This window comes from Lissotriton vulgaris, chromosome 7 (assembly GCF_964263255.1).
Source record: "Lissotriton vulgaris chromosome 7, aLisVul1.2, whole genome shotgun sequence".
Classification (NCBI taxonomy): Eukaryota; Metazoa; Chordata; class Amphibia; order Caudata; family Salamandridae; genus Lissotriton; species Lissotriton vulgaris.
Genome location: NC_141695.1, coordinates 522,113,783 through 522,134,781, shown reverse-complemented (window position 1 = coordinate 522,134,781; position 20,999 = coordinate 522,113,783). Strand labels below are relative to the sequence as shown.

Below are 20,999 nucleotides of genomic sequence, written 5' to 3'. Positions count from 1 at the left end.
TTTAGCCCCCATTTTATCACTGTATGTATTTTATGCATTTTATGTTTATGGCTTAGAAACAATATCATGCTTTTACAGTACTATTCTATAATACTATTCGTATTATATGCCTCGTACTTCTTAACTAGCATTTCAATTGTAGCAGTGCATTTCTTATGCTTAAGAAATAAGACTGGTCAATAAATACTTTTATTGAAACCGCCCGTCTCTCTATTTCTAAAGCAACTCTGGTGAAACTAAGCATGCACGATTGACTGAGTGAAATAGCCGTCTATTGTTTCCGCGACTCTAGAGATACGTTTCATTCTGGGGAAACAAAGTTGTCATGTTATATGGTTGTCAGAGACTAATCCCTTCTTGTTTATTCGAGAAAGTTTCTAGTGACCTCTGAGCTAGCTGGCACTCACAATTAAGTCTAATATATTCGGTAGAGACCGAGTCGACTTCAGTCCTACGTCTAAGCTGCAGGGTATATTATTCCAATGTGCAGAGCCTATTGGTAATATAGGAACTGCACTACAATATAAAGAGCCAGCTTCCTACACAGTCCTACCATGTGGCAGGATGTTATAAGAGCCAGTGTTGACAATAGAGAGTCGGTGACGAGCACCAGAAACCACCGGCACAAATTAAGTACTGTACAGTAAGGGGGGTCGAAGATGCAAAGCATGTATGCTTCCAATAAACATACGAGGCCCTGCGAAGCATTCACATAGAAGATAACCCATTCTACATTACGCAACGAGAGACAATGAGAATGCGTATGTCATTTTTCTAGGGTAGGAGTACACGAAGGACATGCAAGAATGTTGTTTTTAAGAAATACATTGAGCAGAGGAGTCTGTTCTCTGTTGGTGCTGAATGGACACTGATTTTGCTTTCATAATGTTTTGGCACCCAATGTATTTTTTTATAAATCACAATTTGAAAATATAGTTATGTTTCAGTTTCTTTAGCAGTCCATTATTGAATTCATAGATATTCATGTTTTTCGATTCTTTAGAGGTACCATCTGGGATCACCGGGTGCACTTTTTGGAAAAGAGGGTACTAGCAAATTGGACATCGTTCACGATTTGGAATGCTGGCAAACAAGGTCGGAAACTCTACAGAAGCCTCTCCCCAGCCAATCAGAAAAAGGTAACATATTACAAAAATCTGTAGTGGTTAATTATTTGCGTTCATTTATACTTCCTCATAGATGGTTTCTGTGCTGTACCTAAATACATCACTTCGCTTTAGAGTTCTTTCTTATTATTCAGCACATTTATAATCACACTTTTTATCTGCACAAATTCTCACAAAAAATCTCTTATGTGAAAAATGGAACTATTGAGAATACATCGGACCTGTGAACTTAATACAGAGTTCTATATTTTATAATAAGTGCCTCCATGATGATGTCCATTTATTGTTGCTTACCCATTTTGTAATAATTACTCTCTTCTCGAGAGGTATGCTCTTGTATGTGGTATAGGGGACGAAATGGAAGTTGGGATCGATAGCCATGGTTATTTGTGGGACTCCTAGTTTCATCCTACTCTGGAAGATCACAATGAAAGCCTATCATAGGCTTAAATGTTGAGAAACCAGAAATCCTGCTCACGATGTTTCACTATGACTTTGTTTGAGTTACTTGGATCTCCCCCGTTCCCACAGGGAAATGTTTATAAGCGTGGAGTGCTATTTGACAACAGGTACTTCTTCGGCCCCAAAATTAACAGTTTCCAAATCACGTTTGTACTAGCTACATGTAAAAAGGCGCTCTGCAAGCCACTGTACCTTTTTCCTTCGTTTTGGTTACTTCACCTGTAATAATGCAGTAGCTTCTTCACGTGTCCCCCAGAAAATCACTGACAAACTTTGAAATAGTTCAGAATCATGCAGCCTGTCTCCTGTTTCACCTCAAATGGCCACATTGTGTCTTCTATGAAGTCCTTCCTTTGCTCCCAGTAAACGAGGCATAGCAGTTTAAAATACTTAGTCTTGTCCACCAGGATGGATGCTTGCCAAGTTGTATGTCCTGGGACTCTACTATCTACACAACAGACCTCTTACAAGAAATTTGATACAAGGTCCCTCCCAGAACTGGGTTCATTTCTCTGAATATTTCTACTACTGAAGCTCAGACTTGAAAATGATTTTCTCATTAAAGCTCCTCCTTCTCAAGCAAGCTTTTATGTTGATGTAGCCTCCTATAGCCCTTATACTTCTGTTTTGATGAGCTGTCTGGTAGGTTAGCTCTCTAATATCGGCTTTCTGTGGATGAAGGTGGAACAAATTCAAGTCAAGTCAAGTCAAATGATTTATATAGCGCGCTACATACCCAGAGGGTCTCAAGGCGCTTGAAGAAAGGAGGGGAATTACTTGTCGAATAACCAAGTTTTACGTTGTTTTCTGAATGCTAGGTGGTTCTGGGTGAGGCGAAGGTGAGTGGGAAGTGAGTTCCAGGTTTTAGCTGCCAGGTAGGAGAAGGATCTACCTCCCATGGTGGTTTTGTTGATGCGAGGTACAGTGGCAAGGGCTTGGTTGGAGGATCGTAGCTGGCGGGAGGGGGAGTAGAAGGAAATACGTGAGTTGAGGCATTCGGGTCCAAGTTCGTAAAGTGCTTTGTGCGCGTGGGTTAGGAGGCGGAAAGTAATCCTCTTATTGACGGGGAGCCAGTGGAGGTTTTTCAGGTGACCAGAGATGTGGTCTTTACGCGGGATGTCTAGTATGAGTCTGGCTGAAGCGTTCTGGATCCGTTGGAGTTTTTTCTGGAGTTTTGCGGTGGTACCGGCAGACTATTACTTCACAGCTCCCATTTTGCAAACAACATTGTGACAAACAAGCTCTACTAGAAGGCCGCATTTATACTCTCTGAAATATACACAACATCTCTGTTTCTCTGTTCCTCCTTCTCACCCTCACTTTTTCTGTCTCTTTCTTCCTTTCACACGCAGTCTCCCATTCTCTCTCTTTCTGTATCTTCAGAAAACAAGTAAACATGCATGCTGCTGGCTTGCCAATTTGGAAGATTAAATCTTCAGGATGCATGTGACCTGTTGACTAAGAGAGAAATTATGATGTATTATCAAACAAAATGTCATGCATAACAGATCTGTGTTCTTAGTGTGATGTAAACTACAACACTTATCCTCTGAAGACGGCATTACTGCTCGTTCTACTGCAAGTGTACACCAACCAGCCCTGAACAATCAATCAATCAACTCGATTTATAAAGCACGGCTGCTCACCCTCAAGGGTATCCAGGTGCTAGGTTCTTTCGGGGATCAGATGAAGAGTGAGCTCTATAGTCCCTCTCTGAATTTCGGGAGGGAGGATGATGTTCGGTGGTGAAGGTTATTCCATGACTTGGTGGGAAGGTAGTAGAAGCAACGTCTTCTGCTGTAGCTCTGGTGGATGCCGAAGGTGTGTGTGATGGCGAGGAAGGTGGAGCGCAGGTGTTTGGAGGGATGGTGGAGGTACAGGTGGTGGTTGATGTGGGTCAGTTTGGGGAGGTCTAGGATGAGTCTGGCAGCTGAGTTCTGAATCGTTTGGACTCTTCTCAGGAGTTGGGGATGATTTTTGGGAAGAGCACGTTGCCGTAGTCCAACCGGCTGGTGATTAGGACTTGAGTGACGGTTATCCTGGTGCTGGCAGGGAGCCATCTCAAGATCTTTCCAAACATGTGGAGGGTGTGGAAGCAGGTGGAGGAGACTGCATTGATCTGGCATTTCTTGGTGAGTTTGCTGCCCAGGATGATGCCAAGGTTTTGGGCATTGTCTTTTGGTGTGGGTCCGAATTCGGAGGGCCACCAGGTGCCGCTCCATGGGGAGGTGTTGTTCCCAAAAAACAACACTTCTGTCTTTTCCGTGTTGAGTTCAGGTAGTTTGTCTTCATTCAGTCTGGGACACTCGTCATGCAGTTGTGGAAGTTGGTCATATTGGTGGAGGTGTCTTCTGAGAGCGAGAGGATGAGTTGGGTGTTGTCTGCGTATGATCTGATGTTGAGGCCATTGGCTCTGATGATGTTGGCCAGGACCATCATGTAGGTGTTGAACAGGGTGGGGCTGAGGGATGCACATTGGAGGACGCAGCAGGTGGGGCTTATGGGTTCCGAAGTGAAGGTGGTAAGCGGATTCTCTGGGTTCATCCTGTGAGGAAAGTTGTGATTCACTTGAGGACATCTCCCTGGAACCTGATATGGTGGAGTCTCTTGATGAGTGTGTGGTGGAATATGATGGGGAATGCTGGTGACATGTTGAGGAATACATGAGCTGCTGTTTCCCCGCGGTCAAGGAGAGTTTTGATGTCATCAGGGTGGTCTTAGTGCTGTGGTTGGGCCGGAAACTGAATTAGGAGATGTCCAGCAGGTTATTTCCCTCCAGGTGTTCGGTGAGTTGGCAGTTCATGGCCTTCTTGAGGACTTTGGCGGGGAAGGGGAGCAGAGAGATTGGGAGGTAGTTCTTGGGTTCGGCGGAGGGTTTCTTGAGGAGGGTAGGGCGCGTTGATGGATGCTTTAAGAATGGAGGTGAGTTTTCCCTCTGATTTTCTTATTCCAGAGGTTTAAGAAGTATTGGGGGCAGGGGACCTTTGGTGCTTCAAAGTGGATGGAGTTGATGGTGGCTGTGGTGCTCTGAGTGGTGAGCTGTTGCCATGCAGTGAGCGGGTGGCATCAGTTGGTGTGATGAGTTTGTAAAGGACTGTGGGTTGGGGTTGGGAGTTACTGTAGATGGTGGTTATCTTGTTGTGGAAGTAGTCTGCCAGGATGTTGCAGAATTCGGTGCAAGGGGAGATTGTGTTCTTGAAGGCTGATGGGCTTGAGAACTCTCTGACGATGCTGAAGAGTTCCTTGCTGTAGTTTGCGCTTGCTTCAATGCAGTCTGATATGCAGCCTCTTTTTGTGTATTTAAAAAAAAATGTATTGCCATTTTGACATATACGAACAATCAAAGGCACATCAGGTGACGCCAGAAAGTGCAAATATGAAATCATTTTTGTAACTGAACAAACGAAAATATAAACCAAAATAGAAGCATCACAATGATTAATTACAAACATGCATGCATGCACATCTAGGTCACAATACGTCGAGGGTGGTTTATGTGGCTAAAGTTGTGGGGAGATAATGTACGAGAGAAATATAAAGTTTGTAAGAAGGAATGACTCAAGGGGTAGAAACATGTTCAGCAGGCGGTTCTTGAGGAGAATTGGCGGAAGTCTCGGGACCATGTGTAGTATTTCGAACACGAGCTGATAGCAAAGACCTAAAGGGACCCTAAATGTCCTTCAGCCTAGATGCTTGCGGTAGTAATTTCCAGTACACATTTAATTGTTCTTGACAGAATGTGGTGTCAAGGATCCAAGTCTTAATGGCGGGTGGTGTGCGTTTGCCCAAGTGCATCGCTATGTGACGCTTAGCAAGGAGTATCAATATGGCAAGGAGCCTGCAATTGCCCAGTTGGGCTTCTTTAACATACTCTAGGAGGCATAATGTGGGAGTTGGGTTGTAGCGAGACGCCAGAATCTCATTGATAGATTCAAGAACTTCCTTCCAGAAGTGTGCAATGTTGGGACACTCCCAAGGCATATGGAGAAAGAAAGCATTTGGAGATACACATCTCCAACAATTCGCATCAGAACGGATGCACATGCGTTTGAGTTGCAGAGGAGTTCTCTACATGCGATGTAAATATTTGAAATGTATAAGGCGAAGTTTGTAATTGGGGGAAAGCATCTGCAAAGGTCCGCAGCAGAATTGCCACTGGACCTCTGATAATGGCTCATCTAGGTAATCATTCCAGCTAGCCATGACTTTCGGATGCGCGATTGGGTAAGATCGTTGCATGCCCCTGTATAGTCCTGTAATGAGCTTATCCGAGGATGAATTTGTGAGCATCGATTCAAGGGCTGGAAAAGAGGCAAAAAGGTGTCATTGCGGAAGAGATCGGCAAATGAGTCCTAACCAAAAGTATATGCGCTGGCCGAGTTTCCTTTGTATGCTAATATGGGTATTTGTGGGTTATGCACCAGTGCAATAGAGGACTCATATAATACTGAGTGCCCTGCTCAATTGCAGAGTTTATCCCAAGCCCATCGTAATGTCTTTTTGTTTAGGCATTGGTGGTATTTGTTGAGGACTGACTTGAAGGTGTCTTGGTCTGTGGGGTCTTTGTTGGTGCGCCATCTTCTTTCTAGCCGTTTGTAGTAGTGTTTCATAGTACTGAGCTCTGGTGTATACCTACCGACTTGTTTGGTGGATCTGCTGGTCTTGGCTGGCTTGATGGGAGTAACTCTGTCAGCCCAGTTGATAATCCAGGCAGGAGGAATTCTGGATGGCCTGTTAAAGGTTGGTTGCAGGGTCTGGCTGTGTGTTGAGGGTGTCTGTCAATTGGGTCTCTGTCAATTTGTTCCAGCTGCGGTGGGAGGACCTCGAGGGCCTGGTAGTGGTGCATGGTATCCTGCAATGGTGAAATGGACTATGGCGCGGTCAGTCCAAGTGAGTGCAGTGACATGACTGTACTTGACTCTGTCGCTGGCAGCAAAGATTTGGTTGAGCGCGTGTCCTGCGCTGTGTGTGGGTTTGGTGACCAGTTGGGTGAGGCCGATATTGCTCATGCTTTCAAGGAAGTTGTCTGAGTTTGTATCCTTGGGGTCGTCAAGGTGAAAGTTGGGGTAACCAAGGAAGATGTAGTGACTGGAGTCAATGGTGAGTGAGGTGATGAATTCGGGCATGGTATTGCAGAAGCTGGGGCGTGGTCCGGAGGATCTGGAGGCAAGGGTGCCTCTGATGGTAGTTTTGCCATCAGTCTGGAGTTGGAAGTTGGTGGTCCATGATCAGTGTGGTGTCATCTTTGGTGGTGGTGCAACGGATGGTTTCTTTGTGGTTGATGGCGATGCCTCCTCCATGTTTGTTGGTGCGGTCCCAGTGTATCATCGTGTAGCTGTTGGCCATCACAGTGTTGAAAGAGGGGTTAAACCATGTGTCTGTAATGAAGATGATGTTAGGGGTGAGGGTGGTGATGGTGTCCCAGATTTCGGTGGCATGTTTGCAGAATGATCGGTCATTGAGCAGGAAGCAGTGGAGTAGTTGTGGGGTGGTCGTGGTCGGTGTGGTGGGTGTGGTGAGGGTTCCGTGAGGGCAGGAGATCCTGAGTTGCAGGCAAAGCAGCAGCAGCCCCAGGTAAAAGGGCCTACCGTTGATCGAGGAGATGCAATGCAGCAGCTGTTGTTGCGGGGTCTGGGTTTCAGGGCTCGGAGCTCTGCAGTGGAATATCTGTGGGTGGCCGAAGGGCCGGGGTTCCTGGCTCTGGGTGTGGTCCAGGCACAGACTGGCTTGCCTTTGGAACCCTGGCCCTCCTGCCAACCACAGATATTCTGCTGTGGAGCTCCGAGCCCTGGATCCCAAATTGGTAGCACTATTTTCCCAGCTGCCGACTAAATAGCAGAGATCATTTACTATTTGGTCAGTGGCCGTGCAGATAGCAAGGAAGCTTTACTATTTACCCTGATATTTGGTGAAGAATCCTAAAGAGCAGACATTCTGAACTAGTAAGACTGTTGCAAGATAACGACTCAAGTTTCACTGTAGATTAGCTGCACTTGGTGACTACGGTAGTAAAAAGAGGGGGTAGATAGGATATTCTGGAAGTATTGGGGGGACTGCCAAAGAGATGGTTCTTAACATGCTGGAGTATGATACACATAACTGACAGCCTTTAGCTCTTCGTTCCTGTTTGAGTCTCTGCTCTTCCTCTACAGGCTTCTATCTACCTTTGCTCTCACCAGCCTCTGGCCATTCCTGTATATCTTTGAGATGTCTCAATCGCCCTAAGATATTATTTTGTTTCTGTGCCCTATGATTTCCTCAGTGTTTGTTCATTGTTATGCTGTAACGCTTCAGTAGTTTTGAACTTATTCTGTTATCTTACAATATCTTGCTGTCCCTGGCAGTCTCTGCATAGTATGCCTTGATTTTTGCATGCACAGGCCACCTCTGATCTCATTCAGTTTTGTGATTGCTCCAGATTTTACCTTCTCCCCTCATACTTGGGCTCCCAATCTTTGTGGTGTGGGTGATGCAGTATAGGACTTTCACTGCAGGCCAATTGAATCTAAAAAAGCTGATTCAGGCTTTCACTCGTCCCAAATTGTTCAATTGAGCTTGATCGCTTATGTGAAACATTCCGAGCAGCTATTTAACTGGCCACCAGCTAAATAGTGATTCTCTCTGCTATTTACTTGGCAGCTGGCTAAATAGTAGAACATATTTACTATTTAGCCCGCTGCCTTGAAAATAGCAAGAAACTTTGCTATTTACCTGGCTGCTGGCTAATCATTAGAGATTCTGCACTGTTGGGCCACCACCATGCAAATAGCAGAAAAACGTCTCCATTTACCTGGCAGTTGACTAAATAGAGATTCTGCACTGTCTGGCCAGCAGTTTGCCAATAAAAAGGAATTTTCACTATTTACCAGGCCACTGGCTAATTATCAGAGGTTATGTATTATTTGGCCAGCAGTTAAGCAAACAGCAAAGAAACATCCCTCATTACCTGGCTGCTGGCAAAACAGCAGACAATATTTACAATTTTGCCAGCAGCCATGTAAATAGCAAATATACTTAATTATTTTCCTAGCTGCTTGTTAAATAGCAGATATTATTTACTATTTCACTGGCAACTAGCAAAAATAATTCAATATTTATCCGGCAGCAGGCTAAATAGCAGAAATTATTTAATGTTTGGTCGGTGGCCTTGCAAATAGAAAAAACACTTCATTGTTCACCTGACGGTTTGCTAAATAGCAGAAGGTATGTTCAACCTGGCCAGCGGCCATGCAAATAGCAGAGGAGCTTCACTATTTACCTAGTTAGTGTCTAAACAGCTTAAATTAGTTAGGATCATGATGTATTATTATTTTATTCGCAAAATGTGTTCGAAAATTGCACACATACTTGTGTTTGACTGTAATCACAGGTATGGTAGCCAGCAAGGGAAAGCACAACACCATCTCGATGACTGCATTCCAAAACGGCAAACTCTTTTTTTAACCCCTTCCACGCTGATGACGAGCTGGGCTCGTCCTGGCATAGCCTCCTCGCACTCTGATGACGAGCCTAGCTCGTCACGTAACATGCGTTTTCGCAAATCTCAGCGTGCGAGCGGAATTCCGCTAGCGCGCATGAGGTTAAGATGCTCCTGTTACTTAAAGAAAAAAAAGCTTTCCCTTTTGGAAAATGTCTACCCCCTGAGGTTACCAACTTAATTCCCATAGGAAAGGGAGACCTGTTGCCCTTTGCAAATTAGTTACCACAGCCACTTGGGGGTCATTAGCTCATCAATGGCTTGTGACAGAAATTCCAGTCTTAAATCCCCGCAATGACCTGCCTTACAATCTCAAAATCCTTTTACGAGCCAGAACAATTTTCCAACTCGTAACAGCGGGTTTGTTTATAATGAAAAGCACTTTTGGGGCTCCAAACCCAGTGATTTTGCGACTTTGTCCTTTAGACCTAAAACTGGCTTGGATACAAAGACTAACCTATAGGTAGGCTTAGGCGAAACTTTAGTTACGCTTGAGTAATTTCAGTCATTCCGCATTATTCTTATGATGAGAAATTACTGAAAATTACACGATTACGACCGCGTGTGTAATTGAGAGTAATTTTGGGGGAAAGTCCTATAATAGGGAGCACAGGAGCAAAAAACGTAGCGAGTGCTAGTGTATGCTGCTGTTCCCGTTCTGTTGCATTTAGCGCTACTTTCTCAACACAAAATGTATCCACATGTCCAGTTTGAATGTTAGGGTAATTTTGTGCTACGAAAATAGCTCTAAACGCGGGGCATCGGTCCTTACATAATTTTACTGTAATTCCATGTAAATATCCTACAGCATACTATGCAAGTTATGCCCACTCCAGCGTATTGGTATTGAAAATGTTTATAAAGTTCGTGATTGCCCAAAGGCGTCTTGGCGCTCATATCTGCTAGATGTCTTGGCGCTAATGTACAACAAAAGGACAGGGTTTTAGGTTTTAGGGAAATACCGGGCGCACTGCTCAGGTAACACGCAGAACACGCAGCACGAGAGTGACACGCAAAGTACCCGGTTATATCCCAAAGCCCTGTTTTTCCTTTCACTCCCTTACTCCCCCATCCATGCTACAATCTCCACCATTATGTATGATCCCCTTACCTTTACATTTCACCACGCCCATTTGCGTCACTTGAAGAAATGTTTTATTAATATGTGAATTTATTAAGTGTTGTAAATACCACAATTATATAGTCACCGTTGACCCACTTCCCTCCCTGCACTTGTCAGGACAACGTTCACAGGTACCAGGTTTGGTGTTGTGTGCATTCACTACTGTGTTACTTTTTACTTACTCACAATTCACTCACCCTACACAATTTTCCACCATATACAGTCACTATTTGAAGTCTTCTTATTGTTACCATGTACTCCATCCATTATTTTGTATCCTCCCCAGCCCTGAGGAGTCGCGGAAATAGTGTTTTCTTGCGACGAAACACGTGTCGGCTGGCTTTTAATGAACAATAAAAGAGGAACCGAAATACTGGTGTTCCACATCTTCGCCCATGGAATTTGAACTTTATGTCCATTGTGACATCTATTTTGTTTGAACTTTTATATAAGTCTGCAGCATGTCTTGGCGCTAATGTCTGGTAGATGTCACATATTTTGCTAGTTGAGCAGTGTAGATATAAATTCCAAGTGTTGAGTTGTTTTCTAAAGCAGAGAAAGTTTTGCTGGTCGTTGAGGTGCTGAGGCATTTTGTTCCAAAGTTTATAGGTGGCGGAGGTGTAGCTTCTGGCGCCCCAAGTTGCTTTATTAGTTTTAAGACTCTCTTCTGTTTTTTTCTCTTTTTCTTCTTTTTATTGTATACGTTAACCTGCAACCAGTCCCATTACAAAAAGAGTGAGTACATATCCATGCTTCACACTATTAACTAAATCCTGCAGTGGATTCATACAACCATTACATCAACGTAAGCCAAGCTGAATAGTATTGTTCCGCACTCAGTAGTCACTGGTGTCTGTTGCTGAAGCATCAGGAGGTGGAACGCAAACTTTCCCTCTGAAGCTGTTCCATTTTCCCCATACCCGCTTCCACTTTTTAGGGCACTCTCTATGTATGTACACTGCCTTTTACGCCACCATGGCTGCATTCATATCATTACACGACTCTTGGTGCGTCGGTGTCTCTCTACTGTTCTTGATGGAGCTTAGTGGAGGGCTCTCCTAGGATTGCACTATTTCAATTTTGTTTTAAGGTACTCGGGCCTGTACCATGAAACGATGTATGAGCTGTGTGTAATGCTATGAAGGCTAGCCGCTTCCTGATAGGAAGCCAATGAACTCCAACAGTGTGCATGAGGCAGATTTCAACTTTGGGATTCTCACTACAAGACGACCGGTCCGTTTTTTTAGATTTGTAATTTATTCGAAAAACGTTGATGGGCACACATTTAAAGCACATTGCAGCAATCGAGCCTGGAAAGCACTAGGGTGATGATTACCGATTTCTGCAAATCAAATGAAAGAAACTAGATGATCTTTCTCATAAACCTTCATAGAAAAGATCAAGTGGAGGTGAGCTTATTTATCCATTCTGAAAAAGTCAGGTTTACATAAAAACGTACTCTTAAATTCCTGACTTCATGGACCTTGCCGGTCCATGAAGGCATGGGGTCCAAATGTTGGGGCCACAAGAAGGTGCTCCAAAAAGAAGTCTCTCCCGAATAGAAGGACCCCAGTTTTCTCAGAGTTAAGGATGACACAATTTGATCTCATCCAGCTGACTACCTCAAACATACAATTGTTTAACCGTTTGGCAGGGTCGTCAACATCCGTTGAGATGTACACCACAATTTGCGTATGATCTTCATACAAAGTTGTAGAGAATCCAAAGCAGCGGATCAGCCTATCCAGGAGAGCAACATAGGCATTAAAAAAGGTGTGATTCAGAGATGACTCCTGTGGCTGCGATGTATACCTGTTTTGGGAGACGGGCTATTTTCTATCGGAGAGAGAGGAAAGCAGCAGTTCAAGTGCTGATCCTCTGATACCCATGGCATCGAAGTGATCTACTAGCCATAAGTGACTGACGGTGTCCAAGGCTGCGGATAGTTCTAACAAGATCACTGCTGCCTTTCCTCCATTGTCAACAATTGATCTTATTTCTTCAGTTAGAGCTATTAGAGCTGACTCCGTCCTATGGTTTCGCTTAAACCCATGTCGAGTAATGTCTAGTACTTCATTTTCATCTAGGAAGTTAGACAGTTCGAAGTTAATATATCTTTCGAGAATTTTAGCTGGCAATAGTAAGCTTGACATAGGGCGGTAGCTTTGTGCCTCATCAGGGTCAAGAGGGTTTCTTCAGCAGGGGATGGATTGATGCGCTTTTCCAGGCCATAGGAATGTGACCCTTAAGAATAATATAATTCAGTAGATTGGTAAGAGGGACTGAGTGGCTATCTCATGAAGAATTTTGGATGGACAGGGATCTGACGGAGCGCCAGACTTAGTGATTTCTATTAATTTGATAATGAGTTTCCCCTTCTGAAAGAAGAGGAAGTAGAGCTGCCTCTTCCTGGTTCTTCAAACCAACAAAAACACCACTGCCAGTACTGATGATCAATATACCATTTGTTGCACAATCACACGTGCCACTCAAAGTGATTGTAAAAAAAGTCATTTTTGTTCTATTTTCTCAATATTTGTATAGACCTCACTTTTGTCTTCTGTTCATAATTTTTTAGATTTTTAAGACAATTTTAACAAGAAATCATGTGAACCACAAAACGAAAAACATTACATAATACATAAACATACCGTAATCAATAGTCAGTCAGTCAGCCAGTCAATCCACTTTATTTGATTACTTAAAATCATAAAAGTACAAAAACAGGCCACAGACATAGACAATATTACAAATATTTAAACATAACAGTTAAAATACAAAGACGATATTTCAATTCATTATAAAACCCTGTCACCTATTCAGATTCCTTAACCTGAAAATAGCAGTAGACCACAAGCGGTAACTTAAGATGGAATCATCCTCAGATTTCTCTTATTCTTAATTCTCACTGCTGCTACCAACAAGCATTGGAAATGCAATAGGTCTCGCATTAGGAAAGTTTGAGCGAATGGTATTGTAAATGACACTTTTTTTATTTATGTGTTGGTTTTGAAAATAGCTAAATTAATAGCTTTGTCAGTTACAATGTCAATAGTTTTAACTTTCACAAATGTGACACCTATAGCATTTGTAATGCAATGTGTGTTGTATTTACGTGACTTAGATGTATTGATATTACAAATAACAATGGCTTTTAATTTTGTAAATAATTAATACTTAAATAAAAGTTATTGTAATTTATAATGGCAATAGCTTAAACGTTTGTAAATAACTTTTGTGAAAATTATGTTCAGTGTATTTAATTGTGACGAAAATCCAAGAACATTGCATTTGCACCTACACACACACAGAGCCACACACTCACACACACACACACACATACACATGGTGGATCTGGGGGATATGGTGGTGGTGGATGTGGGGGTGGATGTGGTGGATGTGGTGGTTGTGGAGGTGGTGGATGTGGGGGTGGATGTGGTGAAGGTGGTGGATGTGGTGGTGGTGGTGGATGTGGTGAAAGTGGTGGTGGATGTGCCGGTGGATGTGGTGGATGTGTTGGTGGAAGTGATGGTGGTGGGTGTGGTGGATGTGGTGGTGGATGAGGTGGTGGATGTGGTGGATGTGGTGGTGGTGGCGGATACGGTGATGGTGGTGGATGTGGTGGTGGATGCGCTGGTGGTGGTGGATGTGGTGGTGGTGGATGCGGTGGTGGTGGAAGTGGTGGTGGATGTGTTGGAAGTGGTGGTGGATGTGGTGGGTGTGGTGGATGTGGTGGTGGATGTGGTGGTGGATGTGGTGGTGGATGTGGTGGTGGTGGTGGATGTGGTGGTGGTGGATGTGGTGGATGTGGCGGTGGATGTCATGGTGGATGTGGAGGTGATGGTGGATGTGGAGGTGATGGTGGATGTGGTGGTGGATGTGGTGGTGGATTCGGTGGATGTGGTAGTGGTGGATGCGGTGGATGTGGTGATGGTGGATGCAGTGGTGGTGGTGGATGCAGTGGTGGTGGTGGATGGGGTGGTGGTTGTGGATGGGGTGGTGGATGTAGTGGTGGTGGGTGTGGTGGATGTGGTAGTGGTGGGTGTGGTGGATGTGGTGGTGGATGTGGCTGTGGATGTGGCGGTGGATGTGGCGGTGGATGTGGATGTGGCAGTGGATGTGGTAGTGGATGTGATGGTGGATGTGGTGGTGGATTTGGTGGTGCATGTGAAGGTGGATTTGGAGGTGATGGTGGATGTGGTGGTGGTGGATGTGGTGGTGTTGGTGGATGTGGTGGTGATGGTGGATGTGGTGGTGGATGTGGTGGTGGATGCGGTGGATGTGGTGGTGGTGGATGCGGTGGATGTGGTGATGGTGGATGCGGTGGATGTGGTGATGGTGGATGCGGTGGTGGTGGTGGATGCAGTGGGAAGGGGTGACAGGATGACGTAGGTGGGGGCTGGGAGGGGAAAAGAGGGGGAGAGAGCAGAGGCCGTATAATAGATACATTCACTCCGATGTCATTCTTTCATCAAAACTCCTGGGTTTTACCAAGTCTGCAGCAAACTTTCAGTCCATCTAGGACCTTACGGATTTCTCATGAGGCGGTTTTATACATTTTGGTTATCCATTCGTTGTGGGCAGGAGATGGGGAGATTACCAGTGACGGAGGGCTGACGGATGGCGCAATGACAGAACGGAAGGCAAGAAACTGAATAAGCAGAAACAGACTGAGTAACTGGAACGTAACCTCATCTCTGTGTGTCTGCCGTGTCCAGGATTCAAATGAAGTGAGGGGCATGGAGGCAGCAGACGCACGGGAAGGGGTGACAGGATGACCTAGGTGGGGGCTGGGAGGGGAAAAGAGGGGGAGAGAGCAGAGGCCGTATAATAGATACATTCACTCCGATGTCATTCTTTCATCAAAACTCCTGGGTTTTACCAAGTCTGCAGCAAACTTTCAGTCCGTCTAGGACCTTACGAATTTTTCATGAGGCGGTTTTATACATTTTGGTTATCCATTCGTTGTGGGCAGGAGATGGGGAGATTACCAGCGACGGAGGGCGGACGGATGGCGCAATGACAGAACGGAAGGCAAGAAACTGAATAAGCAGAAACAGACTGAGTAACTGGAACGTAACCTCATCTCTGTGTGTCTGCCGTGTTCAGGATTCAAATGAAGAGAAGGGCATGGAGGCAGCAGACGCATGGGAAGGGGTGACAGGATGACATAGGTGGGGGCTGGGAGGGGAAAAGAGGGGGAGAGAGCAGAGGCCGTAAAGTAGATACATTCACTCCGATGTCATTCTTTCATCAAAACTCCTGGGTTTTACCAAGTCTGCAGCAAACTTTCGGTCCGTCTAGGACCTTACGAATTTCTCATGAGGCGGTTTTATACATTTTGGTTATCCATTCGTTGTGGGCAGGAGATGGGGAGATTACCAGTGACGGAGGGTGGACGGACGGCACAACAGGGGCAGACAGAAACAAGTTAAAAGAAAAGGAGACACGGCCGGCCGGCCGTGAAACTGAAAGCACGGCTGGACGGCCGTGAAAGCCTTTGATGCCGCAGGGGGTGGAGCGGCACCAAGCTGGGCAGCAGATGGCTGATGATTTGATGCTGTGCACGCGCATTTTAGGTCAATGCGCTCGCGCATTGACCTAAAAGCGCACGGGCACAGCATCAAATCGCCAGTTAGTTAAAGTCTGTTTAAACCCCTATAGTCTCGCTCCGCTCAATGCGCATGCACATTGAGAGGCGAGACCTAAAAAGGATGCAATGTTGAAAATATCACCAGGGTTACACAAAGATTGAAGAAAGACTAGCGCTGGTCTAAACTGGGTGAAACCCCTTCCTCTCAGGACAGGTGACAAAAATCTCATGCGAATATGGGAAAAAAGTCATAGAACATCATAAAATCTCCCCCCTGTGATGCACCAACCGCTACCTCATATAGCATCATATACTTCTTCTTCATTCTATACTATTTTGCACAGTTCTAGTTGGTTCTACTGTTCTACCTGGTTGCCATCTAATGTCATGTCTGATTTCTGATTGTTGATTCATGTACACTACTGTCTTCATCTGTGTTATGCTCTTACATTCGATCAGCAGTATACTTGAACCTGTATTCTGCACTATTCTGCACATTTCCGCAACCTGCACCCATCCCCGCTTTCCTCTCCTGTTATGCACCGATGGCTATCTCATATATCGCATACTCCTATATTCTGCACTATTCTACACAGTTCTGCAACCTGCATCGATTCTCACTCTTCTCTCCTGTAATGCACTGATTGCTACCTCATATATGTCCGGCTGCTCTCTAGGGTCATTTCTACCTGTATTTTGAACATTTGCAATTCTCAGATTGCTACCTCATATATTTCGATTGCTCTCTAGTGTCACTTCTACCTGTATTTTGGACATTGGTAATGCACGGATTGCTACCTCATATTTCTTGGATGCTAACTAATGTGACTTTGATCTGTGATTTTTGATTCATGCTGTTTATGCTACCTCATATTTTTTAGTTGCTGATTCATGTAAATTGCTGTTTATGCTACCTCATATTTCCTGGTTGCTAATTAATGTCACTTTGATCTGTGATTTTTGATTCATGTAAATTGCTGCTTGCACTTGTATCCTGCCCTTATATACTAGCAGTATTATACCTACTCCTACACCTTGTTCTTTGGAATTTACCGTATGTATTTGCTCTACTGCACACTCTTATATCCTGGTTATGCTGGTGGTTCACTAGTGCCACTTTGGTTAATCTATAACTTATTACTGTGTAACCTACTGTATGCATTTGCTTTTCTGCACATGTGTACCACCATAGTGCATTAGTGCACTCTCCCATACCCACCTACTCCATCATTGCAACATGGATCCTATCGGCAATCACACATATAAAATCAACTACCCACCATCACTCACCAAAAAAGCCGCCAAACGCTTTAAACACAACTTCCTTAGGTCACACCCTGAAACTCCCTTTGCTGACACCTACTTCTCACCGGTCAATGGATCCCTGAACACTGATATCATCTTCCACACCACACGCAGAGCTCAGTGGAGAAAAGCGTTCCTCACCCTACTCACCGTATCCTCCACCAGGAAATCCGCTCACAGCCTAACTCTTTCCATCACACCATCCCAAATCTTTCCAGGCAGAGCCACCATCACTATTTACAATAACGGGATTGTCCTATCACAATCCACAGACAGGAACCTGGAACTGCTAGACAACTTGTTCCCCACTTTCAAAGAACACCTCTCCAATGCACGGACCAACACTCATATCTCCTCCAGTCCCACCAACCATGAACTCACAGCTACATACTCCTCAATCAGGGACACACCTACCACCCTTGACCTCCCATCCCCCACCCACAACACCACTATCCCAATTCAGCTCTCAAGCACAGACACAGATCGCTCCCCCTCATACACCACTCACACCCCCGCCCCTTCTACTAACTCGCGGACCTCCACACATACCTTCAACACTCCTATCACACCTACAGCAGGCATTAACACCCCGCTCACCGCGGACAGCACAGCCCTCACCCATAACACACCTAACTTAGTCCAGCACCAGAATAACACGCACTCCGACAAATCCCCTCCTCTATCCCCCCCATTCTCAGTCCCCATTACCCTCTAACCAACTACGCAGAACATACCTCCTCTTTTAATTTAACTCCCCCTCCCCTCAACAGGACCATCTCCAATCCCACTTCCCCTCCTACTCTCTGCCCCCATTATCCTCCCTGCACCCCCACCACGGCTATCAGTCTCCCAGCCTACACCTTGACCCCCCCGCCTACCACCAATGCCCTCACTCATACCACCAACCTCCTCCCTACCTCATCCACACCCCTCCCACCCAAAACCTCTCACCTCCCTAACTCCACCCCACACACCAACACAACGCAGACCTGCTCGAACACCAGCCCTCTCTCCCACCTGCACACGAATTCCCTGGTCAGCCATTCACCCCGACTGCTACCCCCACCTCCACCACCTACCCCACGATGGACTACATCATGGCCACCCTCTCTCAGATCAAAGAAGACATACACGCCATCAAAGAACTACTCTCCACACACCCCATACACCCCCCACCCACCTCCACCTCCCCTCCCATCTTGTCCCCGACTCAACCGGCTGACTCCCTCACTCATCACGCCCCACACCGGTCATCAATCCCTGCTCATAGGCGCAGCGACTGCCCTCGTCCCCCGCATCGTCCCTGTAACCCCTCACACAACTACACCTCCCCGTCCAACTTGTCCCCCACCCCTCCGACTAACTCTCTCACTCAGCTATCCCCCAATCTGACCTCAATCCCAGTCCGTAATCGCAACAATCGCCCTCGTCGCACCCACAACTCTTCTTCTGACCACGACACAATCACCCTTCTCGGCTCCTATGACCCAGCCCCCCAAATTCACACAACCACCCCACACCTCAACATTCACACGATACACTCAAACCCGCTTAGACCACCCACACTAAACAGCAGATTCTCCATCCCCGATAACCTTAGAAAAGTCCCTATCTCTCTAGAACCATCAACCACCCTCAACACGCCCCGTCTCAAATGCACTCTTCTCAACTGTAGATCGGCCACGAAACATTCCGCCGCCATTGCTGACCTCCTCTCATCGCGGGACCTTGATCTAATCATCCTGACTGAAACGTGGTTAACTGAATCTTCGACACCTATAATGGACATTCTGGTTCCTCCCAACTACCACATTATTAGGCTCGACAGAACAGGCAAAATAGGTGGTGGAATCGCATGCATCTGCAGGAACAACCTCTCTGTTCAGAAAGTCAATTCCACCTCCCTACCATCCCCAACATCCTGGGAATACATCTGTTTCAACATTATTAGTGAGGGCAAACCGATATGCTCTCTTCACAGCATTTACCACACACCCAGGGACAACTTCACCTTTTCCCAACAAATCATGGATTTGATCTCAACCAATTCCGGACGGCAGCTCACCCAAATATACCTTGGTGACTTCAACCTCCACTGGAATGATCGCAACGACGCGGTGGTAAACAGTCTTAAAAATGTCCTCGATGCCCTTAACCTCACCCAAATATGCAACAGCCCGACCCACGAGAAAGGTTCTACCCTCGACTTGATCATCTCCAAAGAGGACTCTATCCAACTCGAATCCATCCAACCCTGTGACTGGTCAGATCACCATATTATCACATTCTTTATCAATGAAAAAGTCAAAGTCAACCCGACTCAACTCTCCAAGCCCAAAGTCCGGAAAAGAGACTCGAAGAAGCTCAACCCAGGCTCTTTGCCCCCTAACAGCTGCAATCTCCTACTCCCACCGACAGGCGCTATGGACTTCCAAACTCTGACTGACCACTATCTCAATGCTATGACCTCTATAATTAATGAGGCTGCACCTATGCAGCTAAAAAGAGTCTCTACTAAAATCTCCAAACCATGGTACAACGGGAGTCTCAATGAGGATAGACGAGACATGCGAATGGCAGAGCGTACTTGGAGATCAGATCCCTCTGCAATGCACCTAAAAGAACTGAAGAAAAAGAGAAACGCCTACTTCAGGAAAATAAAACGCTCAAAATCAGACTTCTTCAGCCTCCAACTCGACCAAGCAAAAAACCGCCCGAGAAAACTGTTTGAGCTAATCCATTCACAATCCAAGGAGCAACCCCAACCACTCAACACTGGGCGTGAGGCACCCTCCTGTGATGACTTCGCTGCTTTCTTTATCCAAAAAACTGACAAAATAAAAAGCGATCTCCTCATTGACGCAAGCCTATACTCCAAACCCCAATGCATAGCACCCACTGAACCAAAAAACAATGCTACATGGTCAACCTTCGGCACATACTCGGAAGAAGAAATAGGCAAACTGCTCAGCACCCTGAAACCATCCAATCTCCTCACGGACCCCCTCCCTGCCTCTGCAGTAAAAGACTTTACCCCTTTGCTTCTCCCTCTCTGGACTAAAATTATCAACAGCTCCCTCCAACAGGGAAGCATACCTGACTCCCTCAAAGTTGGCCAGGCCACACCTCTACTAAAGAAACCTACAGCCGACCCCTCTGATCTCAACAATTACCGTCCCATCACCAATATCCCCACTCTCGCCAAACTGCTGGAAAAATGCGCACAACTACAATTGACTAAACACATTGAGCAATTTGATCTCCTCAACCCTTACCAGTCAGGCTTCCGTGCAGGACACAGCACAGAAACTGCGATGACTCACATAATTGACGACGCACTTCAAATGCTAGACCAAAACGACACCTGCCTCCTCATCCTTCTTGATCTCTCTTCAGCATTCGACACCGTTAAACATGAGAATCTACTAGAACTACTAAACACAAGAATGGGTTTATCTGGAACTGTTCTCAAATGGTTCACTTCCTTTCTTCACAACAGGTCGCAGAAATTCAAGAGCAAGAACCTGATGTCCTCGCCAATACCTGTAACGCTAGGCGTCCCCCAAGGATCCTCTCTATCCCCAACCTTGTTCAACCTAGTCATGGAACCTCTCACCACCCTGCTACAAGCATCCAATGTACACTTTCACATGTACGCCGATGACACCCAACTTTACCTCAAACTACAATCCCCCAATGACATCCTGCTCCTGAACTCAACAATCAGATGCACCCAATCCTGGCTTGCAGATAATCACCACAAACTCAATGCCCTGAAAACAGAGTTCCTTCTGATCTCACCTCCAGCGAAGATATCCACCACTCAAATCTGGCTTAAACACCTAACCGCACTCAATGTCCAACCCACCATCGTGGACTCAGCAAAATCCTTAGGCATAACACTTGACACTA

The 20,999-nt window shown here is 45.6% G+C and overlaps 1 protein-coding gene across 1 annotated transcript in view; it reads left to right on the top strand.

Moving 5' to 3' along the window:
- The window catches only part of QTGAL (queuosine-tRNA galactosyltransferase), a 2,104,007-nt gene that overhangs the window by 1,841,644 nt on the left and 241,364 nt on the right, over positions 1–20,999 (top strand). The window contains exon 9 of the mRNA XM_086930605.1: positions 1,004–1,139. Coding sequence (XP_086786731.1) covers positions 1,004–1,139 — 136 coding nt within the window. The remainder of the gene's footprint in view (positions 1–1,003; positions 1,140–20,999) is intronic.